General features: G+C 39.7%; 2 protein-coding genes across 2 annotated transcripts; both read left to right on the forward strand.

Moving 5' to 3' along the window:
• The first annotated feature begins 1,445 nt into the window (after positions 1-1,445).
• Positions 1,446-1,895, forward strand: LOC115950372. The gene has a single exon (XM_031067579.1). The coding sequence runs from the start codon at positions 1,446-1,448 to the stop codon at positions 1,893-1,895; it is 450 nt and encodes a 149-aa protein (XP_030923439.1).
• A 16,435-nt stretch (positions 1,896-18,330) lies between these two features.
• Positions 18,331-20,005, forward strand: LOC115993606 (zinc-finger homeodomain protein 6). Its single transcript, XM_031117544.1, has one exon. It carries the CDS (start codon positions 18,817-18,819, stop codon positions 19,882-19,884), a length of 1,068 nt encoding a protein of 355 aa, XP_030973404.1. The 5' UTR covers positions 18,331-18,816; the 3' UTR covers positions 19,885-20,005.
• Positions 20,006-21,455: the final 1,450 nt, after the last annotated feature.

A 21,455-nucleotide genomic window follows, 5' to 3' on the forward strand; every position in this document is an offset into this window, starting at 1 on the left:
TAACCAATACATTATAGAAGACAAACATATTAAATTATGTTAGGTTAAACAACAATTAATAATTTTATAATTAATGAAATAATAATATAACAAATTATAGTTTATAAAAGACAAACAAATTAATGAAACAACTAAACAACAATAATTAATAATTTTATTAATATTTCAAATAAACTTATAGTTTATTGTTTATTCTTTTGCTAGAATTATGGACAAATACTTGATAAGAAAACCACGTACCCAATATTCATCTCCTGTGCAAGATTCATCTTCATCTTCTAAGCGAATTCTTGTTGACTTTAACTTAGAAATTCTTCCTTCAGATCTTGGGCTACGAGAAAAGATATCATCTTATCATCCTAATAATCATGATGAAATAAGAAGATATTATTTAACAAAAGGCCCTTGTCAACCTCCTTATGATTACCCTTTATCATATTTTTCTGGAAAATCCCGTCGATTTAGATCCGGATGGTATGTAAATAGAAATTGGTTGGAATATAGTATATACAAGGATGCAGCATTTTGTTTTTATTGCTACATATTTGGGTAAGATGTTGGTAAGCAAGGAGGAGGTGAGACTGTTGTTGTTGTCAATATATAAAATTTTCTTTTTATTAGATTGTGTAATTTATACTGTGGGGACCGTTCGATTGATGGGCCCCTAGGGTTCAGAATGGGGTCAGGACTGTTGGGCCAGCGGCCCATCAGAGATCGTATATCCGTCCGAGGATACCCTGGTCCTCGGCATAACTCGTCCGAGGACGATCGTTTCCGAGGACGATCAAGACGTGGGCTCATTACGATCAGAGCTCCGAATTCGGTCATCTCAAAGGGTAGAGTAGCCAACTAAAAGTGAAAGAGATAAGACAAACAAATATCTGAAGCTACAGATACCTCCGCATTAATGACCTCTCAACCAACTCTCTGGCCGCATTAATGTGGAGGTGATACCTGAACAGTGGGAAGGCAGCCTTACAGCTGCCCATAGGAAGTTCCAGGAGGTGCCAGATGGGACAGAAAGAAATCCTCCGAACCCAACCTACACGTGTGCGGCAAGGATGAAGCGCAAAGGGAAGTATATAAACTAAAAGAGGAACCTGAAACAGGGGATCGGATCGGGAAAGAAAGGAGAAAAAGAGAAGGACGAAGAAACAGAGAAAAAGAAGAGAGAAGAAAGTAAGAAAGGAAAGTGGTAGGATTCACAGAAGAAAAATATTTGTGAGACCGACCTTGTACCTGAAACAGGTTTAAGGGAAATCTTGGAGGGAAGTACTACAGTTAACCTAGTTCTTTACACCCACGCTCTAAAAATTGTATTGTCTGGGCCTTTTACATGTGAACCCAATACTATTAGGTTCGTCACCAAATCGTGTCCTTACAATTGGCGCCGTCTGTGGGGAGAGCTTGTGTTAGCTTGTATAACCTCTAATACAACGTTTTCGATGGAAGGAGTGGAACCGCCTCACCCCGCAGCAGGGCTGCATCAGGGTGATGTTAGCCCGCATCAGGCGGAGTCAAGGGGCTCTCAGCGCGGTGGTCCTCGAAAGAGTCCCGAGCGGAGGGAAGTCCAGGAGGGGAGCATGCATACCACTCATACCACGAGAACCCGTACACGCGGGAAGAGTCACGTGTCCCATGCGAAGTATGATGGGGACCTGCAACGTGAGATTGCGGATTTGAAGAGAGAGTTACGCCATGTACGACGGGAGCGTTCACCACTTCGCTCCGAACCATCATCCGGGGAGTCGGATGGGGCTAGCTACAGGCGGAGGTCGAGGACCCCGCAGAGTGAGACTTTCTCCTACGAGGAGGAGCGTCATCATAGGCGGAGGCGTAAAAGTCCTACAAGCAGGGGCTTGGGAAATGATGCGATGAACAAAGCACTGAGCTAGATTTCCAGATCACCCTTTACAAAAGGCATTGATGATGCTACTCATCCTCGGCAGTTTAATCAACCTACGTTCTCTCTGTATGATGGCCACTCGGATCCGGTGGAACATGTAAGTTATTACAGCCAGAAGATGGCTATTCATTCCAGGGATGATGCTCTGATGTGCAAAATTTTTCCGTCGAGTTTGGGTCCGACGGCGATGAGATGGTTCAATGGTTTAAGGGCCAATTCTATTGGATCCTTCAAAGCACTGACCCAAGCTTTTGGCGCTCGTTTTATTACGTGCAGCAGAACTCCCTTGCCTCTGGGCTCTTTGTTGACCTTGTCCATGCGAGAGGACGAAACTCTCAAGGGCTATTCGGATAGGTACTGGGAAATATTTAATGAGATAGAGGGGAAGAATGACGCTGTGGCTATAACCACCTTCAAGGCAGGTCTCCCAGCTGACCACGACTTGAGGAAATCCTTGACGGGCAAACCTGTCACCAGTGTGCGCCAGTTGATGGATAGAATAGAGAAGTACAAAAGAATAGAGGAGGATTAACTTCAGGGGAAGGGAAAGGCAAAAGCGATACCACAGGAGAGAAGGGATTTCAGGTCGGATCGTTATAATAATAGCCGGCCAAGGAGGGATTTCGCTGTGCAGCCGACCTTGGCGGACGCCCAGGTTGTTAATGCGGTGTTTCGTGAGCCTGTCCAGCAGGTGTTGGAAAAGATAAAGGATGAGCCATTCTTCAAATGGCCGAACAGGATGGCGGAAGAGCCTACAAAACGCAACCCGAGTTTGTATTGCCATTACCATCAGGACCATGGACACACGACAGAAAACTGTAGGAATTTATGGGACCATTTGGAGCAATTGGTCCGAGAAGGGAAATTGAAGCAACTCTTACATCATTCCAGCGGAATGGGAAGCCAGGCAGGTTCTGAGGTGCGGGGGGATGCTTCATCAAGGCTCCCCCGGGGGACGATCAATGTCATCTTCGCGGCCCCGGGAAGGACTGGTTCCTGCCCCACGAGAGTGTTGTCGGTGTCCCGATTCCCCGCCGAGGATCGCTCTCAAGCATCGAAGAGGACCAAGAGGCGTGTCCCTTTGATTTTGGGTTTTTCAGACGAGGATTTGATTGGAACTATACAGCCCCACGAGGATGCCTTGGTGGTCACGCTAAGGATTAGTGGTTACGATGTCCGAAGAGTGATGGTTGATCAGGGGAGCGCAGCGGATGTAATGTATCCGAATCTGTACAAGGGGCTAGGTTTGACACAGGAGGATTTGACAACCTATACTTCCCCTCTAGTCAATTTTGAAGGAAGGTTGGTCATTCCTATGGGACTAATCAGGTTGCCCGTGCAGTCAGGCACGGAGGTGGTGGAGGTGGATTTTATTGTTGTAAATGTTTATTCTCCATATACGGCCATCCTGGGTAGACCTTGGCTTCACACACTTAAAGCGGTTTCGTCCACCCTGCATCAAAAAGTGAAGTACCCATCCGGAGACCAAGTCCTGGAGATAGTGGGGAACCAATCGGTCGCTCGGCGATGCCAAGTAGCGACCATTCGGCATCGGCCAGAGGCAGAAACCTCGGCTACTGCCGATAATGATTCATAGCAATTAAAGCCCCCAGCGTCGGGTATAGACGTGCTAACCAATGCGGTAGAGTGTGAAGATCTGGAAAAAGTGATCATCACAAATGATCCAGAAAAATTTTTCCGGGTAGGGGCTAAGCTGCCCCTGCAAGAGAAAGCGAGTTTGCTGGAGTTCCTCCGGGCCAACGTGGACGTTTTTGCATGGGACCCGTATGAAGCCCCAGGAGTAGACCCAAGTTTCATTTGTCACCGGCTCAATGTGAACCCTGCCATTCCCCCTAGGAGACAGATCCCTCGGCGACCGTCAAAAGAGCATGCCGAAGTGGTCAGAAGTGAAGTCATTAAGCTGAAACAGGCTGGGGCTATCAAGGAAGTCTTTTACCCCCAATGGTTGGCCAATACGGTGGTGGTGAAGAAGAAGACGGGGAAATGGCGAGTGTGCGTGGATTTCACGGATCTTAATAAGGCATGCCCCAAGGACCCGTTTCCTATGCCGAAGATTGACCAGCTGGTGGATGCAACTGTGGGCCACCCTAGGATGAGTTTCTTGGATGCCTTTCAGGGGTATCATCAGATTCCGTTAGCCACCGATGATCAAGAAAAGACCGCTTTCGTGACCCCGGTTGGGAACTACCATTACAAGGTGATGCCCTTCGGTCTCAAGAACGCTGGGTCAACCTATCAACGCATGATGACTAAAATGTTTGAGCCACAGCTGGGCAGAAGCATTGAAGTTTACATTGATGGCATGGTGGTGAAAAGCAAGGTAGTGACTGAACATGTGAAGGACCTCACTAATATCTTCGGGATATTGAGAGAGCATAGGTTGCGCCTAAACGCCTCGAAGTGTTCCTTTGGTGTAGGCTCCGGGAAATTCTTGGGGTACATGGTGACCCATAGGGGAATTGAGGTGAACCCAGATCAGATTAGGGCCATTAACGATTTACAAGCGCCTCGAAATCCAAAGGAGGTGCAGAGGTTGACGGGGATGACTGCCGCTTTGAACCGGTTTATCTCCAGGTCGGCTGAGAGGTGTCATCCTTTTTTCCGTCTGTTACATAAATGGAAGGGATTCGAATGGACCGAAGAGTGCGCCGAGGCGTTCCAGCGGCTGAAGGACTATTTATCTAAACCACCTATCATGTCTAGCCCTGAAGTGGATGAGGTGTTGTATGCCTATCTGGCGGTAGCTCCTCACGCCGTCAGTTTTGTCTTGATGCGAGAAGACAAGGGCGTTCAGAAGCCTGTTTATTATGTGAGTAGATCCCTCCATGAAGCCGAGGTGAGATATCTGTCGTTAGAGAAGGCCATACTGGCAGTCGTCCATGCAACACGTAAACTTCCGCATTATTTTCAAGTTCACACTGTAGTTGTCTTGACCCAATTACCCCTCAAATCCATAATTAGAAGTGCTGATTATACCGGCAGAATAGCCAAGTGGGGAACGATTCTGGGTGCTTTTGACATCAAATACATGCCTCGCACCTCTGTGAAGGGTCAAGTTCTTGCCGACCTGGTAGCTGAATTCGCTGAGTGCCTTGAGGAGATTAGTAGGAATCGAGATCACATGGATGAGAAAGCGGTTGGCGCAATATCCGCGTCAGGATGGCCGGAGTGGAAGGTATACGTGGATGGGGCTACCAACCAACGGGGAGCTGGACTGGGATTGGTTTTGATATCCCCCGAAGAGGTCATCATAGAGAAATCATTAAGGCTAGGGTTCTCAGCTACTAACAATGAATCAGAGTACGAAGCTTTGATAATGGGAATGAGCATGGTCCGTAAAATGGGTGGAAAGGCGGTGAAGATGCTCTCGGACTCAAGGCTGGTTGTCGGCCAAGTAACCGGAGAGTTGGAGGCCAGAGACCCAAGGATGCAAGGATACCTGGACCGAGTAAGGCGAATGCGAGCTGAGTTTGAATCTTTTGACGTACTACATATTCCACGAGGGGAGAATACCCATGCTGATTCTTTGGCGACCCTCGCCACTTCCTCAGTACAAAATCTCCCTCGGGTAATTGTCGTCGAAGACTTGTGTACTCCCACCTCACCAGAAAAGGAGGTTCGCCAAATCCGTCAAGTTGGTCCATCACCAAACTGGATGGACCCTATATTAAAATTTCTCGAAAATGACACATTGCCCGAGGATAAGGTGGAAGCCGAGAAAATACGAAGAAGAGCACCTCGGTACTGGTTATCCGAGGATAAGAAGCTGTACAGACGGTCTTTCTCTGGACCATATTTGCTCGGTGTGCCTCCTGAGACAGCGGAATCAATCCTAGAAGAGTTACATGAGGGCATTTGTGGGAGCCATACCGGAGGGAGGTCTCTATCATACCGAGCACTCACGCAGGGTTATTGGTGGCCAAATATGCATAGAGAGGCGCAGGAGTATGTTAAGAAATGTGACCAGTGTCAAAGATACGCACCGAATATTCACCAGCCAGGAGGAGTCCTTAACCCTCTTTCAAGCCCTTGGCCTTTTGCGCAATGGGGACTGGACATTGTCGGCCCTTTTCCAAAAGCTATAGGAAACAAGAGGTACTTGCTCGTCGGCACGGACTACTTCACTAAATGGGTTGAAGCTGAACCCTTGGCGAACATCCGGGACGTGGATGTGAAGAAGTTTGTCTGGAAGAATATTGTTACGCGATTTGGTATTCCACGAGCTCTTGTTTCGGACAATGGGCTCCAGTTCGATAGCAATGCCTTCAGGGAATACTGTTCAGAGCTGGGAATAAGAAACAGGTATTCCACTCCAGCTTATCCGCAAGGCAATGGGCAGGCTGAAGCTGTTAACAAGGTCATTGTCAATGGGCTCAAAAAGAGACTAGATGATGCGAAAGGAAAGTGGGTGGAAGAGCTACCGCATGTGCTTTGGACGTATCGGACAACACCCCGACGTTCGACGGGAGAAACTCCTTTCTCTATGACCTATGGGGCCGAGGCCGTTATTCCCCTAGAAACAGGATTCCCAACGTTGAGGACCAATGCATTTTCTTCTAGCAATAATGATACAATGTTGAAGCACAATCTAGATCTGATTGAAGAACGAAGGGAGAGCGCAATGGTTCGGCTAGCTTACTACCAGCACAAACTCAAGCGGAGCTACGATAGCAACGTAAGGATGAGGCCGTTAGCCATAGGAGATCTAGTGCTGAGAAAGGTCTTGGGGGCCACTAAGAATTCAAATTGGGGAAAACTGGGACCCAACTGGGAGGGACCGTACCGGATTACTTCTGTAGCAGGAATAGGGGCTTACTATCTAGAAGACCTAGATGAAAAACCTGTACTCCATCCTTGGAATGTAAACAATCTCAGAAGGTATTATTACTAATAAATCAGTTTCAATTCAGATATCTTCTTTTAAATTTACGTCGAATATGCATCCTATAAATTTCGCATCCTGTCATATCATACTGAATTGTTGAACAGAAACTGAGTTATGTCAGGTCCACGGATCACAAACTTAGTGGAAATTAACATCCTATCATACTGAATTGTTGAACAGAAACTGAGTTATGCCAGGTCCATCGATCGCAAACTTAGTGGAAATTAACATCCTATCATACTGAATTGTTGAACAGAAACTGAGTTATGCCAGGTCCACGGATCGCAAACTTAGTGGAAATTAACATCCTATCATACTGAATTGTTGAACAGAAACTGAGTTATGCCCGGTCCACGGATCGCAAACTCAGTGGAAATTAACATCCTATCAAATTGAATTGTTGAACAGAAACTAAGTTATGCTAGGTCCATGGATCGCAAACTTAGTGGAAATCAACATCCTATCATTCATACTGAGTTGTTGAACAGAAACTGAGTTATGCTAGGTCCACGGATCGCAAACTTAGTGGAAATTAACATCCTATCATTCATACTGAATTGTTAAACAGAAGCTAAGTTACGCCAGGTCCTTGGATCGCAAGCTTAGTGGAAATTAACATCCTACCATTCATAATAAATTGTTAAACAGAAATTAGATCATGCCAGGTCCTCATACCGTAAACTCGATAAAAATTGGCCTGCTAAGTGGTTTATCGAGTTATTAAACGGTAAACAGAGCGGTGATGAGTTTTCTAAATCATAAACTTGGTGGAAATAATGCCTTATGGACCTTTATAAAGAAGTCAGAAAGAGAAAGCTTCGAATGCAAGGATGGCGTATAGTGAAAAAAGGTGATTGAGATGGACCCCTTGAAAATTACGGCAACAAAGTAAGTACGGGTGAAGATAATTTAGAGTCATCAGAATGAAAAGAAACTAAATGAGAAAGTACTCCATTACATTTCTAGTTAAAATTACAAAATAATTTCTATATTTTTCTGCTAATTGGTAATGCCCCCAGTTGATTGGACGGTGGAGTCCAATTCTTGTTGAAAATCGTGTGAGGTTGTCTCTGATTTGGAAGCAGTAATGGGTTTATTGGGAGAATTGCGAGACGGAACCTCCTCGTTAGGGGGTTAATAGCTGGGGAAGGGGTATCAGCCTGGTATGATTGAGGAGCCGAGGAGCGTATCGCTTCGGGATAATACACGTTCTCTGGCTTGCGTAGTTCAGATGAGGCTTCAACCCCAGCGCGGTTAAGAGCCTCATTCCAGGTTCTCGCGCAGAAGATGCGGCACACTTCTGGAACTTCGGCTCTTAGGGCTTTCTCAGTTTCAGCTATTCCAAGTTCGTAGCCCTTCTGCTCGGCTTGTTCTTTGAGTTTTTCAGCTTGCTCCCTTAGCTTCTGAGTCTCTTCTAGATGCTTCTTAAGAACAAGAACTTGCTCCTGAGTCTTTTTCAGCTCGGCGTTCGCTTCATGCAGAAGCTTGGTTTGTTCCTCGGCCTGCTTCTGGTAACCTTCTGATGCCAGTTCAGCACTCTTGCGAGCTTCTTCTTCGACCTGTAGTTTTTTCCTTGCGACGGTTAAATCCTGTTCGGACCTGGACAAGGTTTGTACAGCCGATGCCCTTCTTTTCCTTTCACCGTCAAGTTGGGTGGAGCAAGCGTTGAGCATCTCATCGAGCTTGAAAGTATTTTGGATGATCTATAAGAAACGAGGTGGGAATTAGCGTTCTAGTTAATGGGAAACGCGCATTAGTAAGCCACAGTCGCACAATGAAACAGTGTAAAAAAAAATAGTTTCTCACCATGCCCAAGTATCGTTTATTGTCAAGGATGAGTTGGTTCTTCCTCACGTTCTTTATCTCAGCCATATCCTTTGGGAGCAATAAGGCCTCCTCTATGGCCGAGGCTACGTGACACCCAATGCCGCCATTGAAGTCCCTTATAGAGGCATCGTTTCGCAGGGGCTCCCCACCGAGCATAGGAGCTGGCAGCCACGCCTGTGAGTCGGGATGTGGGGAATCAGGTTTCTCTTGACCCCGTGTAGCGGGGTGCCTAGTTTTCTGCTGCTTTACAGCTCGTTGGGCATCCTCCTCTTGAGCGGGGCGAGATCTACTTGCATCTACCGCCTCCCTACTCTTCCGTTCTTTGTGCTTTTCTTGCTCGGCAGCATTAATTGGCACTGGTTGCGGAGGTGATTGGGGAGGGTGTCGAGGAACTGTAGGATGAGACCTGGCTGGAAGAGATGAAACCGGGGATGGTATTGTCTGGGCAGGTGCAGCCTTTCCCTGTTGACCTTCCATTAGCTCCATCAAACTTTTCTGGGGTTTTCTGTGTGCCCCCATCTCGTCAGAACTTTCCTCGGGACTTGTGGGCTGATCGAGAACCTCTAAGTCGTCTGTGGATTCAGACACTGTTACAACGGTTTCCTTATTTTTTCCCTTTTTCCCTTTTCTATTGGTTCCCTTCTTTTTGAGGGAAGATAAGGGTAAAGAGGGCCCAGCCGAGATGCTGGCCACCAAAAGAGGCTTTGTGAGAGGTGTGTGTTTGGGAAGTGGAATACCCTCTGGAACGACGAACCCTTCGTAAGCAACACTGATACGGCGAAGCCGAGGGTCGCGTGCCCTAATCACGTACTTCGGCGCCTGAAAGCCGAAAGAAAGGGGGGTGTAGCCAAGGATTAAATGTGCTGCCCGTAATTGACCATCAGCCTCGTTCACGTATATTTCGGCTCCCAATAATCTGTCTAGGCTCGCTTTATTGACCAATCTGAGATTGGGCTTCGTGTAGCGTTTGTCTGCAAAACCGTTAATTTCAAAGTTAAAATTGTGAGGCCCGAAAATAATAAAAGTTAGTAAAATGTGTTCATGAGTTAAATGGCGTAGGTTTGCAATTTTGCACCCACCTGGTGTTCCTTCTACTGTCGGGCAAGGTAGACCATCGTGCCATTCCCCAGAAAAAATAAGGAAATCCTCTTTTAAATGCTTATTTGAAGTAGGGAGGCATTGAATTAGCCTTACCGCAGGATATCTCGACTTGAGATAGTAATCCTGGTCAGCTAAGCGGTGAAGGCTATACACCCAATTCACATCGTGATGGGATAGGTTTAAATCCATTCTCTGATTCAAAGCGTCTATACTACCCAGAATCCTAAACATATTGGGAGCGCATTGGGTGGGGGATAACCTAAAGAAACTAAGATAACCCCTAGTGATACTGCCCATGGGGATGGTCATCCCACCTTCGATAAAGGCGATCATGGGGATAACCACTTCCCCAGTTTGCCTGGCGTCGACCCACTCCCCTTGGGCTGCATACCTCATCCCTACCGTTGGTGGGATATTGTACTTAGAGCGAAAGTTTCTAATACCCTCCTCGGAGTCAACGAGACGCCGAAAGGGATTCCGCTGTTTCCCCATTTTTCTAGAGAGGCTTAGTAGAAAAGAAACTTTTTGGTGATTGAATAACAATAGCAAAAGCTTTAAGAGGACTTACAGGTTCAAAGGAAGGATCTCGGACAACGTGTGATTATTTGTGGTCGCCAGGAGAACAGAGAAGGCTGGAAAAAGGCAGATTCAGTTTTATGAGCTCTGGAACTGCATAATCATCAGGGATAAGGTACAGGTTCAATTTGGGAGCACCTTTATAGTCATGCGAAGGTTGTGAGCGGTAAAATTCCCGCTCACAAAATAAGAGAAACCCCCTACCGTTAGATTTAGATCTCGCCGTTGAACGTGGGAGACAAGGGAGTTGTCAGAATTTAATGCTACCAAAACCGGGGTGTTGAAGCGTCAGGGGCATGCCCCGAAACGCGCACAGATGCAGGCTTATGACGTCAAAATCCACCTTTTCTCCTGAAGAGTCGAAAAGTAGGATTTTGAGGGGCTATTGTGGGGACCGTTCGATTGATGGGCCCCTAGGGTTCAGAATAGGGTCAGGACTGTTGGGCCAGCGGCCCATCAGAGATCGTATATCCGTCCGAGGATACCCTGGTCCTCGGCATAACTCGTCCGAGGACGATCGTTTCCGAGGACGATCAAGACGTGGGCTCATTACGATCAGAGCTCCGAATTCGGTCATCTCAAAGGGTAGAGTAGCCGACTAAAAGTGAAAGAGATAAGGCAAACAAATATTTGAAGCTACAGATACCTCCGCATTAATGACCTCTCAACCAACTCTCTGGCCGCATTAATGTGGAGGTGATACCTGAACAGTGGGAAGGCAGCCTTACAGCTGCCCATAGGAAGTTCCAGGAGGTGCCAGATGGGACAGAAAGAAATCCTCCGAACCCAACCTACACGTGTGCGGCAAGGATGAAGCGCAAAGGGAAGTATATAAACTAAAAGAGGAACCTGAAACAAGGGATCGGATCGGGAAAGAAAGGAGAAAAAGAGAAGGACGAAGAAACAGAGAAAAAGAAGAGAGAAGAAAGTAAGAAAGGAAAGTGGTAGGATTCACAGAAGAAAAATATTTGTGAGACCGACCTTGTACCTGAAACAGGTTTAAGGGAAATCTTGGAGGGAAGTACTACAGTTAACCTAGTTCTTTACACCCACGCTCTAAAAATTGTATTGTCTGGGCCTTTTACGTGTGAACCCAATACTATTAGGTTCGTCACCAAATCGTGTCCTTACATATACTTATTGAGGAATACCCTGAAAAAAATTCCTAGAGTCGCCACTGACTACTAAAATAAAATTTAAAATAAAAAATTGTTTTGATCTTGAAGGACCCATATATAGACAGTAAAAACGCATGACTTTTACTTCAATTGGACTTCATATGAAGACCCCATAAAATAATTTTTGAATAGATGAATTTGCAAAGTAATAACAAATTAATCTTCTGCATTAGGATTGGACTCATATCTTATACAAACATTTAAATTCAATATATATTTTTTTGATAGATCAATATTATTATTATTATTTATAAATTAATAAAAACTCTATTGATGTTGGAGCCTTTTTTTTTTTTAATATTTATTTTAACAAAGAACTCATTAATCTATGAAACTCTCATTTTTGCCCATTCAATTAACCAAATTAAAATTATGATAAATATTTTATTAATTCATTTATTACTTTTAATATTTAAATAAACTAACAAGATGACTGTAATGTATTCAAAATAATCCCTAAAAAAATTCTAATTAGTATATTAACAAAAAACAAAACCTGATTTGACTAAAGATTAACAATCAATAAATATATAAATATAAATATAAATATATATATATTTATATATAAGTAGATACCTCATGTGGGAAAGCATGAGGTTCTGTCAAGTAGCACATTGTATGACGTCCTTCTCATTTAGGGTTCCACTTCATCTAAATTTAACATTTATGTCAAACTATTATGTAATGGCAAATGAAATTATTCAAATGTATTAATAAAATTCAAAAAATCTATATACATTTATAGTTTTACATGCTTTGAATTGATAAGGAATGATTTAAAAAGTCATGGAAAATATAAGAATAAAATTCAAAGAATTTGTATACATTTATAATTTTACATGCTTTGAATTGATATGGATGGATCTAAAAAGTCATGGGAAAGGTAGGAATCAAATTTTTTTTTTTCAATTTTCTGCATAAGCCTAATTTCAATGTAGAATTGCAAGAATCGAATTCAATGAATTAGAAAAATATTATTTGTTCCACATCAATATAAATATATATATATATATATATATATATAAGTAGAGATCTCGTGTAGGAAAGCATGAGGTTCTGCCAAGTGGCACATTGTATGACATCATTCTCATTTAGGCTTCCACCTCATCTAAATTTAGCATTTATGTCAAACTATTATGTAATGGCAAATGCATTTACATGTTTTGAACTGAAACGGATGGATCTAAAAAGTCATGGGAAAGGTAGGAATCAAAAAAACTTTTCAATTTTCTACATAAGACTAATTTCAATGCATAATTGCAAGAGTCAAATTCAATGAATTGGACAAATATTATTTGTCTCGACATCAATATATATATATATATATATATATTGATGCAAGACCTCATGTGGTAGAGTATGAGGTTCTGCCAAGTCGCATATTGTATGACGTTATTTTCATTTAGGCTTCCACCTCATCTAAATTTAGCATTTATGTCAAACTATTAAATAATGACAAATGCATTTATTTCAATGTATTAATAAAATTCAGAGAATTTGTATACATTTATAAATTTACATGTTTTGAATTGATACGGATGGATTTAAAAAGTCATGGAAAATGTAGGAATAAAAAAAAAAAATTGTATACATTTATAACTTTACATGCTTTGAATTGATACAAATGAATCTAAAAAATCATATGAAATGTAGGAATCAAAAAAACTTTTCAATTTTCTGCATAAGACTAACTTCAATGCAGAATTGTAAGAGACAAATTCAATGAATTAGGAAAATATTATTTGTCTCCACATTTGTCCAATATAAATCTCCATTTCCATTGGACTTAAAAATTAAACTTCCACAATTTTCTCACAATATCTTTTTTTTTTTTTTTCTCTCTCTGAGTTGTGTGTTAATTTTCAAAATATTATGTTCATCTTAAATATTTTGGTTAGATTTTACGATTTTACTTATGTAGTATTGTAATTTTTTTAGGCTTATTTTTTCATATTATGTGCCAATTTATATTTTTGGTTTTCTGTATGATGCATATACTTGGTAAGTATCTATTTTTGGCTACTTTTAGTTCAATTAAAAAGAAAGACACCTAGGAACCAACAAGTTTGTAGGTGACAATTTCACTATGATCTAGTGACATTTCTTGGTTGCATGAATTAGAGGAATTTTCCCCCCAATGTATTTAGTTTGTATTTAGTTTTAGTAGAAAACCTCATAGATTAAATATGACTAACAATAATAGTATTCATAAAATCAATGGGTCAAAAATAATTTCTTATAAAATTTATCAAATTGCACTGTATATCGTGCGAGATATCAGCTAGTTTTGATAATGGTCAAGCTTTAAATAAATTAACGAAATGGTTGTATAATTGTGAGATATTGTATAAAGAATTAAAGATTGTGTACCTAAAGCAACAAACCCCACCACTAGTATAAAAAAAATTAAAATTTTTTCAAATATTAATTTTTATATATTGCTGTTAGTAAACCCAAGCAAGTGCGCAACCGGCCGGACTTGATCCAAGAAGATATGGGTGGATTAAAAAAATTGGCAATTTTTTTTTTTTTTTGATATTTACAACAATAAATGAGGGAGAATTGAATTCTAGATATCTCTCTTAGAAACACTAGGACATGCTAGTGGATAAAGGCTCTTGGTAAAAAATTGGCAATTTCAAATTCTTTAGTTATTAAAAAAAAATGAAAAACGCTAGAGTTACATTTTTTTTTTTTTTACCTGATATAGTAATTGGTAATCAATAAGTGAAAAATTGATGGCAATAGTGGGTCCAGATAATAACCAATAAAAATATACCACAACAACAGTCTCCAAATATATTGTAAAATAATTTGCAACTGTAACATTACTTAAAAAAAATAATAATACAAATTGTAGCATTACTCCAACTAAACTTGATACATTATCTTGCTAATATTATCTTAATGAGAAATTTTACTTCCACAACTTAAACTACTTTTTTGTCCACTTGTAACAGTCAATAAAAACCTGTCATTTAAGATTTGTTATGAAAGTGTTGTGAATTTTTTTTTAATACAAGAAAGAAATTTTACTTTAGCATAATCTAAGTGTATATATGTGTGAAGCTCCCTCTTAGAAACTTGAATCCCAACCCTTACCCCCCACACCCCACAAGTACTTGTACTTGTGGAGTGATTATCGCACCAAGGATGTGCAATAGTAGTATTGTGAAAATATTATTGACATAATATTTCTCTTATCTTTATAATGATACATATTAAATTGCATAAATCTTTTGTTTTTTTCAAATATTACAAAATCTTTACTTAATTATAAAACCTCTTATCTCCATACTCAAATATGTTTCAAGATTGTCTAGCCCGATCTAGTGTTTTTTTTTTTTTTTAATAGAAGAAATGCAACGTGTATTATTAAGGAAGACTATTTAAATCAGTCTAAAGTACATGTCTAACACCTGGTGGTATATTCTCTATCCAAACTAAGAAATGTAGACTAAAAACTACTCTTCGCACCGGTGAGTGAGTTATAGAATTATAATACCTACGAACATGAGAGAAACACATTTTTGAAAAACAGGAGGCAAGATACTGCATGTCCTGTGCAATGTGGCCATAAGAAGACAGAGAGCTACTGCTTGACTTGAGAACTTTGATAAGAATTTCAGAATCACCTTCTAGAATGACTTGGTCCACCCATATTTCTTTTGCAAACTTCAGAGCACGTCTCGCTGCCAAAGCCTCAACTTCAATGGTCTAGCCCGATCTAGTGGTTCCTCAAATTCATGATTTTTTTTTTTTTTTTTAATCCAAGTTGGTTGATCTTGCATACAATAATTTCTTTAATATTTTATGCAATTTTAATAATTTTATATTAATTTTATAGGTTATTATTTCCTTAATTTAAGGTGTTTTAATCCTTTCCTCATCAAATTAAGGTCCAAATGTAGTAAGTGTCCATTAGGATCTCTTCTACAATACTTTTTACTAGGCAATCACGTTTCTGGTGCCTCCCTTTATATAGGCCTAAAATCTGTAAAACAAAAATGAAATACTTTGTTGGATTTTAAAAATTTTGAGGGGACACTCTCTTTTTCCTTGTTCACTTCCCTGTTAAGTTCTTTTATAACTGGGTTTGTAAAAGAATTTTGAGTTCCTACATGCCTACGCGTATTAGAGCAAGACTAGGTTCCAACATGACACAAGTGGAAAACATGGGGGGAAGACATGCTGCTGTAGATGACGTGTATGAGTGTGATGTGCAACTAGAGGTGCATTATCAAAGCATCTCATTGCCTTAGCCATTGGGATTTGGATTACATGGAGGGGAAGAAGGATTTCAAGGTTGAAGAGAAGGATGAACACATAAACAGAGTCATCCATTGATTCTGAATTGCCATTTATCTATGATAAGTACTCAGATGATGATGATGAAGATATGTTGGAGGTAATTTCTTTGTGTAATCTAGGAACCATACAATGGGGATATGTACACCAAGTGTTCAATGAAAGTCCTAACAATGTTCATTTAGACATGAACAATTCACAAACATATATTGACTTAAATAACCGCATATCGTTCGTTGAAGTTCCAAAGAGAACAATTGTGGTGAAGGTGGATGATTTCATTTGGAAAGATGTGATTTTTAATAGTTCATCAATCGACATAACATTGAATCATTCTGGTTTATATTTTTGTAAGAATGGGAGTCAAGATTTGAATGCGTTTAGGATTATGGAGCAAGACTTGATCAATTCATTAAAGAGATGAAAGGATTAGATTAAACCTTTTTTTTTTTTTTTTAACAAAGTTGTATGGGCGACAACAATTTATTGTATATGACACGCTGGTTATATTATATTGTGAATTGAAGAAGAATTTTCAAATTCGCCATGCATAAGTTTTTATTGGTGTATTATAGCTAAGGAGCTATTTTTTTAATGCATGTAAAAGAATAACTAAAGAAATTATGAATAGGATTTTTTAGGATTCCAATAGATTGTGGAAAATTGCCACCAAATTTCGAGGAGGAGGTTTCTCTAACCCAAGGAAAATGATGTGGATTTGTTGATTGAGCGGGGGCTAATTTTATATATTTTATGTAATTTTAAATTAAAAATTTTAGGTTGTTCTTTTCTTAATTTTAAAATTTTTCCTAATCAAATTAGAATCCAAAAACGACGATTTATCAATTAAGATATTTTCTAAAAAATTTTAATTGGTAATCAAGTTTATGGTACCTTTATATAGGCCTAGATTGGATTATTATTCCCCTAATAGAAAGATTCATTGAAATATTTACATGTGAATGAAATGATTAATTATGTATTGAAATCGCACATTAGATAATATTTTCAAGAGTAGGGTTAATATAATTGAGTCCAAACTATAAACTTAAACATTTGGGTAAAGTGGGCTCTATATGTGTGATATTTTCTCACTTTGGAATCTTTCCAAATCGTTCTCTCCAACAGGCGTGAGCTATCTTTTTATTGGAACAAGACATAGTGTGAATAGATCACATATAAAACAAATTTCACTTGTTAGTCTCATTGATTCATGATCAGATTAGGTTTTGTTCCACAAAATGGAGGAAGAAAATGATAGAGCAATTAAAATTGGAGACAAAAGTTGAATATTCACTTTTATTGTTTCCAATGACTTCGTTGACCACTTGGTGCAAGGAGAATTATTATTATTATAATTTTCTATACTCTCCGAGGTTCAATCAATTTTGACAAAGGTAATAGCTAATAAGATTGGCCTGGAATGGCCTGTGGACCATATATGGAACATAGAATTGCTCCATGGAGAAATTACTGAAAAGATGAAAAAGATAAAGAGTGTCAATATCAGGCTCTCTCTCTTTCCTTAGTGTCTAAAGTAACAATGTCATTGTAGCACAGCAAGAGATAAAAGGTTGAGAGAAAAGAAGATGCAATTCTTGGTAAAGCCATTCGCTAAGGAAAGAGTGGAATTGCAGAAATTGCAGAGGCGCATAAACAAACAACAAATAGCCTCGAGGTGAGAGAGAAAGAGAATGTGACACACACTAAGAAGACAAGTGCTGTGCTGTGGACCAGCATTCTCTTAACTTTAGTTGCCTCAACCTTCCAAGCTAAAAAAACCAAACAAAAAAGAAACCCAAAAAAAAAAGAAGAGGGTCTTCCTCTCATTGTCTGACACAGGCATGAACAAACTCTCTCTCTGATTATTTTTCCTAAACCCTTCTAAGAGACTCTCTAATTGGCTTAATCTAGGAACTAGAGAGGTTGCAGGAAGATTCCAGACAAGCAAGGCTACGTCAACTCAGAGACACACATAAACACACACACACACACAACAGAAAACACTCTCTCTTGCTGTACTATACTACACATAGAACAACATTCATTTGGGGTTTGGTTTTAGGGTTTCAACTTTCAAGAGAGAGTGCACGGGACTGAAGGACAAGAGCAATTATTAGAAACTGGACCAGTGTGCAGGCTGTGGGAGAGGAATAACATGACCTTGTCGGTTGTTCTGCCAAGAAACACTAGGCTCCAACTGTAGTCATCACTCGTTTTGAGTAAAAACCAACCTACCTGTTCATTTTGATTTTATTGGGTCGGATGGGTGGTAGGAAGCACAATCTTCTTCTCGCTTTTAACATTATATACATCCCTGCTTCTAAACTTTTTTATGATTAAAAAAGGTTTGGAGATTTATATTCTTTCATCAAATGTTAAAATCTTTAAAACCAGCTTTCATATATTTGCTTTCAGGATACACTGATGGTGCAATTACAGCTTTCTTTCTACGATTCTTCTACATTTGATTTTAAGGGTAAGTTTAGTGTAATATATATATATATATATATATATATATATATTTTTTAGCTCTTGTTGTAGGGGCCCCATCTGAGTTTCATCTGGATAAATTTTTTTTCCCTCTCTTTTATTTTTTTTTTACTTCCTTCTTTTATTTCTCTTGGTTAATCTGAGATTCTCTTTCTTTTTTGAATCATCTATTCCATCAGTCAATTTACTGCTCAATCACTTTGCTTACGTCTTTGGAAATAGGATTGAAATTAGTGAAATGGGTTGGTGGGTTTGGCACCCAAAACGTCAAGATCAGAACAAGAAAGAAAAGGAATAATTTTGGGTTTGCTAGTGATTATCTCTCTGATTAAGTTTTGTTCTTGGATTAAATGGGATGATTTAGGGTTAGAGAAGAATACAAGAAGATCCCATAAACTAACAGAAAATCCACATGGTTTAAGAAGTCATTTATTTATATTATTTATTTTTTAAAAAATAAAAAGGGAAGCTGAGATCAAGGTAAAACATAGATCAAGGCTTTACATCAGAAATCAGATTTGATGGAACTGAGAGGCCAAGACAAGGAAATAAGGATGCCACTGCCAAGCACCTTGGGCTATAATCCTACCCATAAAGACTCTTCAACCAAGCTGTCTTCTCCAACTGTAGCTTCAACTGTGGGAGAAAGAAGAAGAGATCAAACTGTTCATGGTAACACAATCTTCAACCCAGCTCAAACCCTAGATCACCAACACCACTACCATCCTATTCCACAGCAACCAAATCCAAATTCACACAACAACACACACAAACCCGGAAGAGATCCAGACGCAAACCCAGACAAAATCCCAGCTCCAATTGCAACCCCATCAGGAGCAACAACCACACCAATCACTAGTGCATCAAAAAAATCGCCGACCCCACGACCACAACCACAACCGCAACAAAACAGTTCTACTATTAGGGCTGCACCACCAAAGGTTATTAGATATAGAGAATGTTTGAAGAATCACGCTGCCAGTATGGGCGGCCATGTTGTAGATGGCTGCGGAGAATTCATGCCAAGTGGAGATGAAGGCACCCTGGAGGCCTTAAAGTGTGCAGCTTGTGAGTGCCACCGCAATTTTCATAGAAAAGAAACTGAGGGTGAGTCACAATATGTCTCCAACTCTTACTACAACTACAATCCCAATACAAACAATGATAGAAGAGAAATAGTACTACCTCAACATCATCGTCCTCCTCCACTTACTCCACCGCCTCATCATCTTCATCATCACCATCGGCCTCATCCGGTGCCTATTGCTCCGATGATGATGGCCTTTGGAACTGGTGGTGGAGCGCCAGCTGAGTCCTCAAGTGAAGATCTTGGTATGTTTAGGTCTGATTATCATGTCGGTGTGCAAGGTTTGTCACAAGCACGGCAATCCAAGAAGAGGTTTCGGACCAAATTTAGTCAAGAGCAGAAAGATAAGATGATGGAATTTGCTGAGAAGTTGGGGTGGAAGATCCAGAAGCATGATGAGCAAGATGTCCAGAACTTCTGTTTAGAAGTGGGTATAAAGAGGCAGGTTTTCAAGGTATGGATGCACAACAATAAACAAGCTATGAAGAAGAAGCAAATGTAAGGCAAATCAAATTCTTCAAACCCTTGAGATTACTATTAATTGTGAAAAAGAAATGCCTGTATTCAATGAATGATTTTAGATCACATGTGCACAGTGATATAGAATGGAGAAGATCATAGATTTCTCACTCACTTTAATCTTTTCTTTTTGGGTAATTTTTAAGTTATATACCTAAATCTGTAATCTTCTTCTTTGGTGGTTCTGAGTAGCCATAATTAATCTCTCAGAAAACTATGTATGGTCATTCTACTGAAAACATATTGGATTCTCAGTCTCACCTTTTCTGATTTTTCAAAACTAGCTCATTTTTTCAAGGGAAAATAAGGCAAATAGAGAAAAGAAAACGAAAGATGATCCAGCTTTGTTGAAGTTAATAAACATGAAAGGTGAGTTTATGGCCCAAATTTTCTGTTTCATTCAAAGAAATGGTTTTGTTTCAGTGTTTGTGTCTCTTCTTGTAAAATACAATTTTTTTTCCTTACTTTTTATATACAATTTCTTTCAATTTCACTTCCTTATCTAACCCTTTAGTTAATTACGAAAACTTTGATTCCATGAAACCCTATAGTGGTGTTTTGCTATTTTCTCATGAATCAAACGGGACTGAAGAAGTCTCATTCTTGTAAAAGCTATTCGGACATTCATAAATTACGGCATTTTCCTCTCTTTACCTTGTATGAGAATTTACATCTATCATCCAACTCTTGTGGGTTATAATTCAGAATGAAACCCGACAGATTTTCTTTTGTCAACGTTCCTACTGTAACAGTTTAGCACATGGAGACCAAGAGATAACGTCTGCCATAAATACGAAGATCCATATATACGGCAAATAATTTTGCGCGCTGGCCAGGCCGGAGAATACATTAATGGAGTCATATGAGGAATTTTGCTAGAACATAGTCCAAAGTAGATTCTAGGTAAAATTACTAATCCACATTTATATATTTTTATTTTTATTTTTTAAGAGAATTTCAATTTATAGAGTCCACTACTTATGATAGTTTTCAATCATCAGATCAAAACATCAATCAGTTTTTGGTGTAGGCAAGAATTGAATCTCAAATTTCTTATTCAACCATCAGAAACTTTATTAATTGAGTTAATTGAAACCTACACACATTTAAATCAGTTGATCACACCAAGTAATTTGGTCTTCGTAATTTGTAATAGATTTATTCCAAAGTTTAGATTAAATATTACATATTTGAATTTTTAATTCAACGTTACATCATTTATTATATAGACTCCAGATATAATAAACTCTCTCAATAATAAAAGAGTAGGGTTTAATTTTTATAAAAACATGTGAATAGGCTAGATGCCCCTTGAGAAAGATACAAGAAACCAAGAAAATTTTTCTGAGTTAAGCTCATCATTTATCTTTCCCATTTAGTGTAAAAAATAGATAGCATGCTTGTGAGATACTAGGACAATGTTTCTCACCCACATATAGAGTTATGGAATTGAGTTATTTATGCATGCAATTACAAAACTTGAGCAATGCACCACTATTGTGTTCGATCTCCTGCTTTAAACACACAGACAGAGCCACAAAGGAAGAGAGCGTA

This window comes from Quercus lobata, chromosome 6, assembly GCF_001633185.2.
Source record: "Quercus lobata isolate SW786 chromosome 6, ValleyOak3.0 Primary Assembly, whole genome shotgun sequence".
In the NCBI taxonomy this organism is placed as follows: Eukaryota; Viridiplantae; Streptophyta; class Magnoliopsida; order Fagales; family Fagaceae; genus Quercus; species Quercus lobata.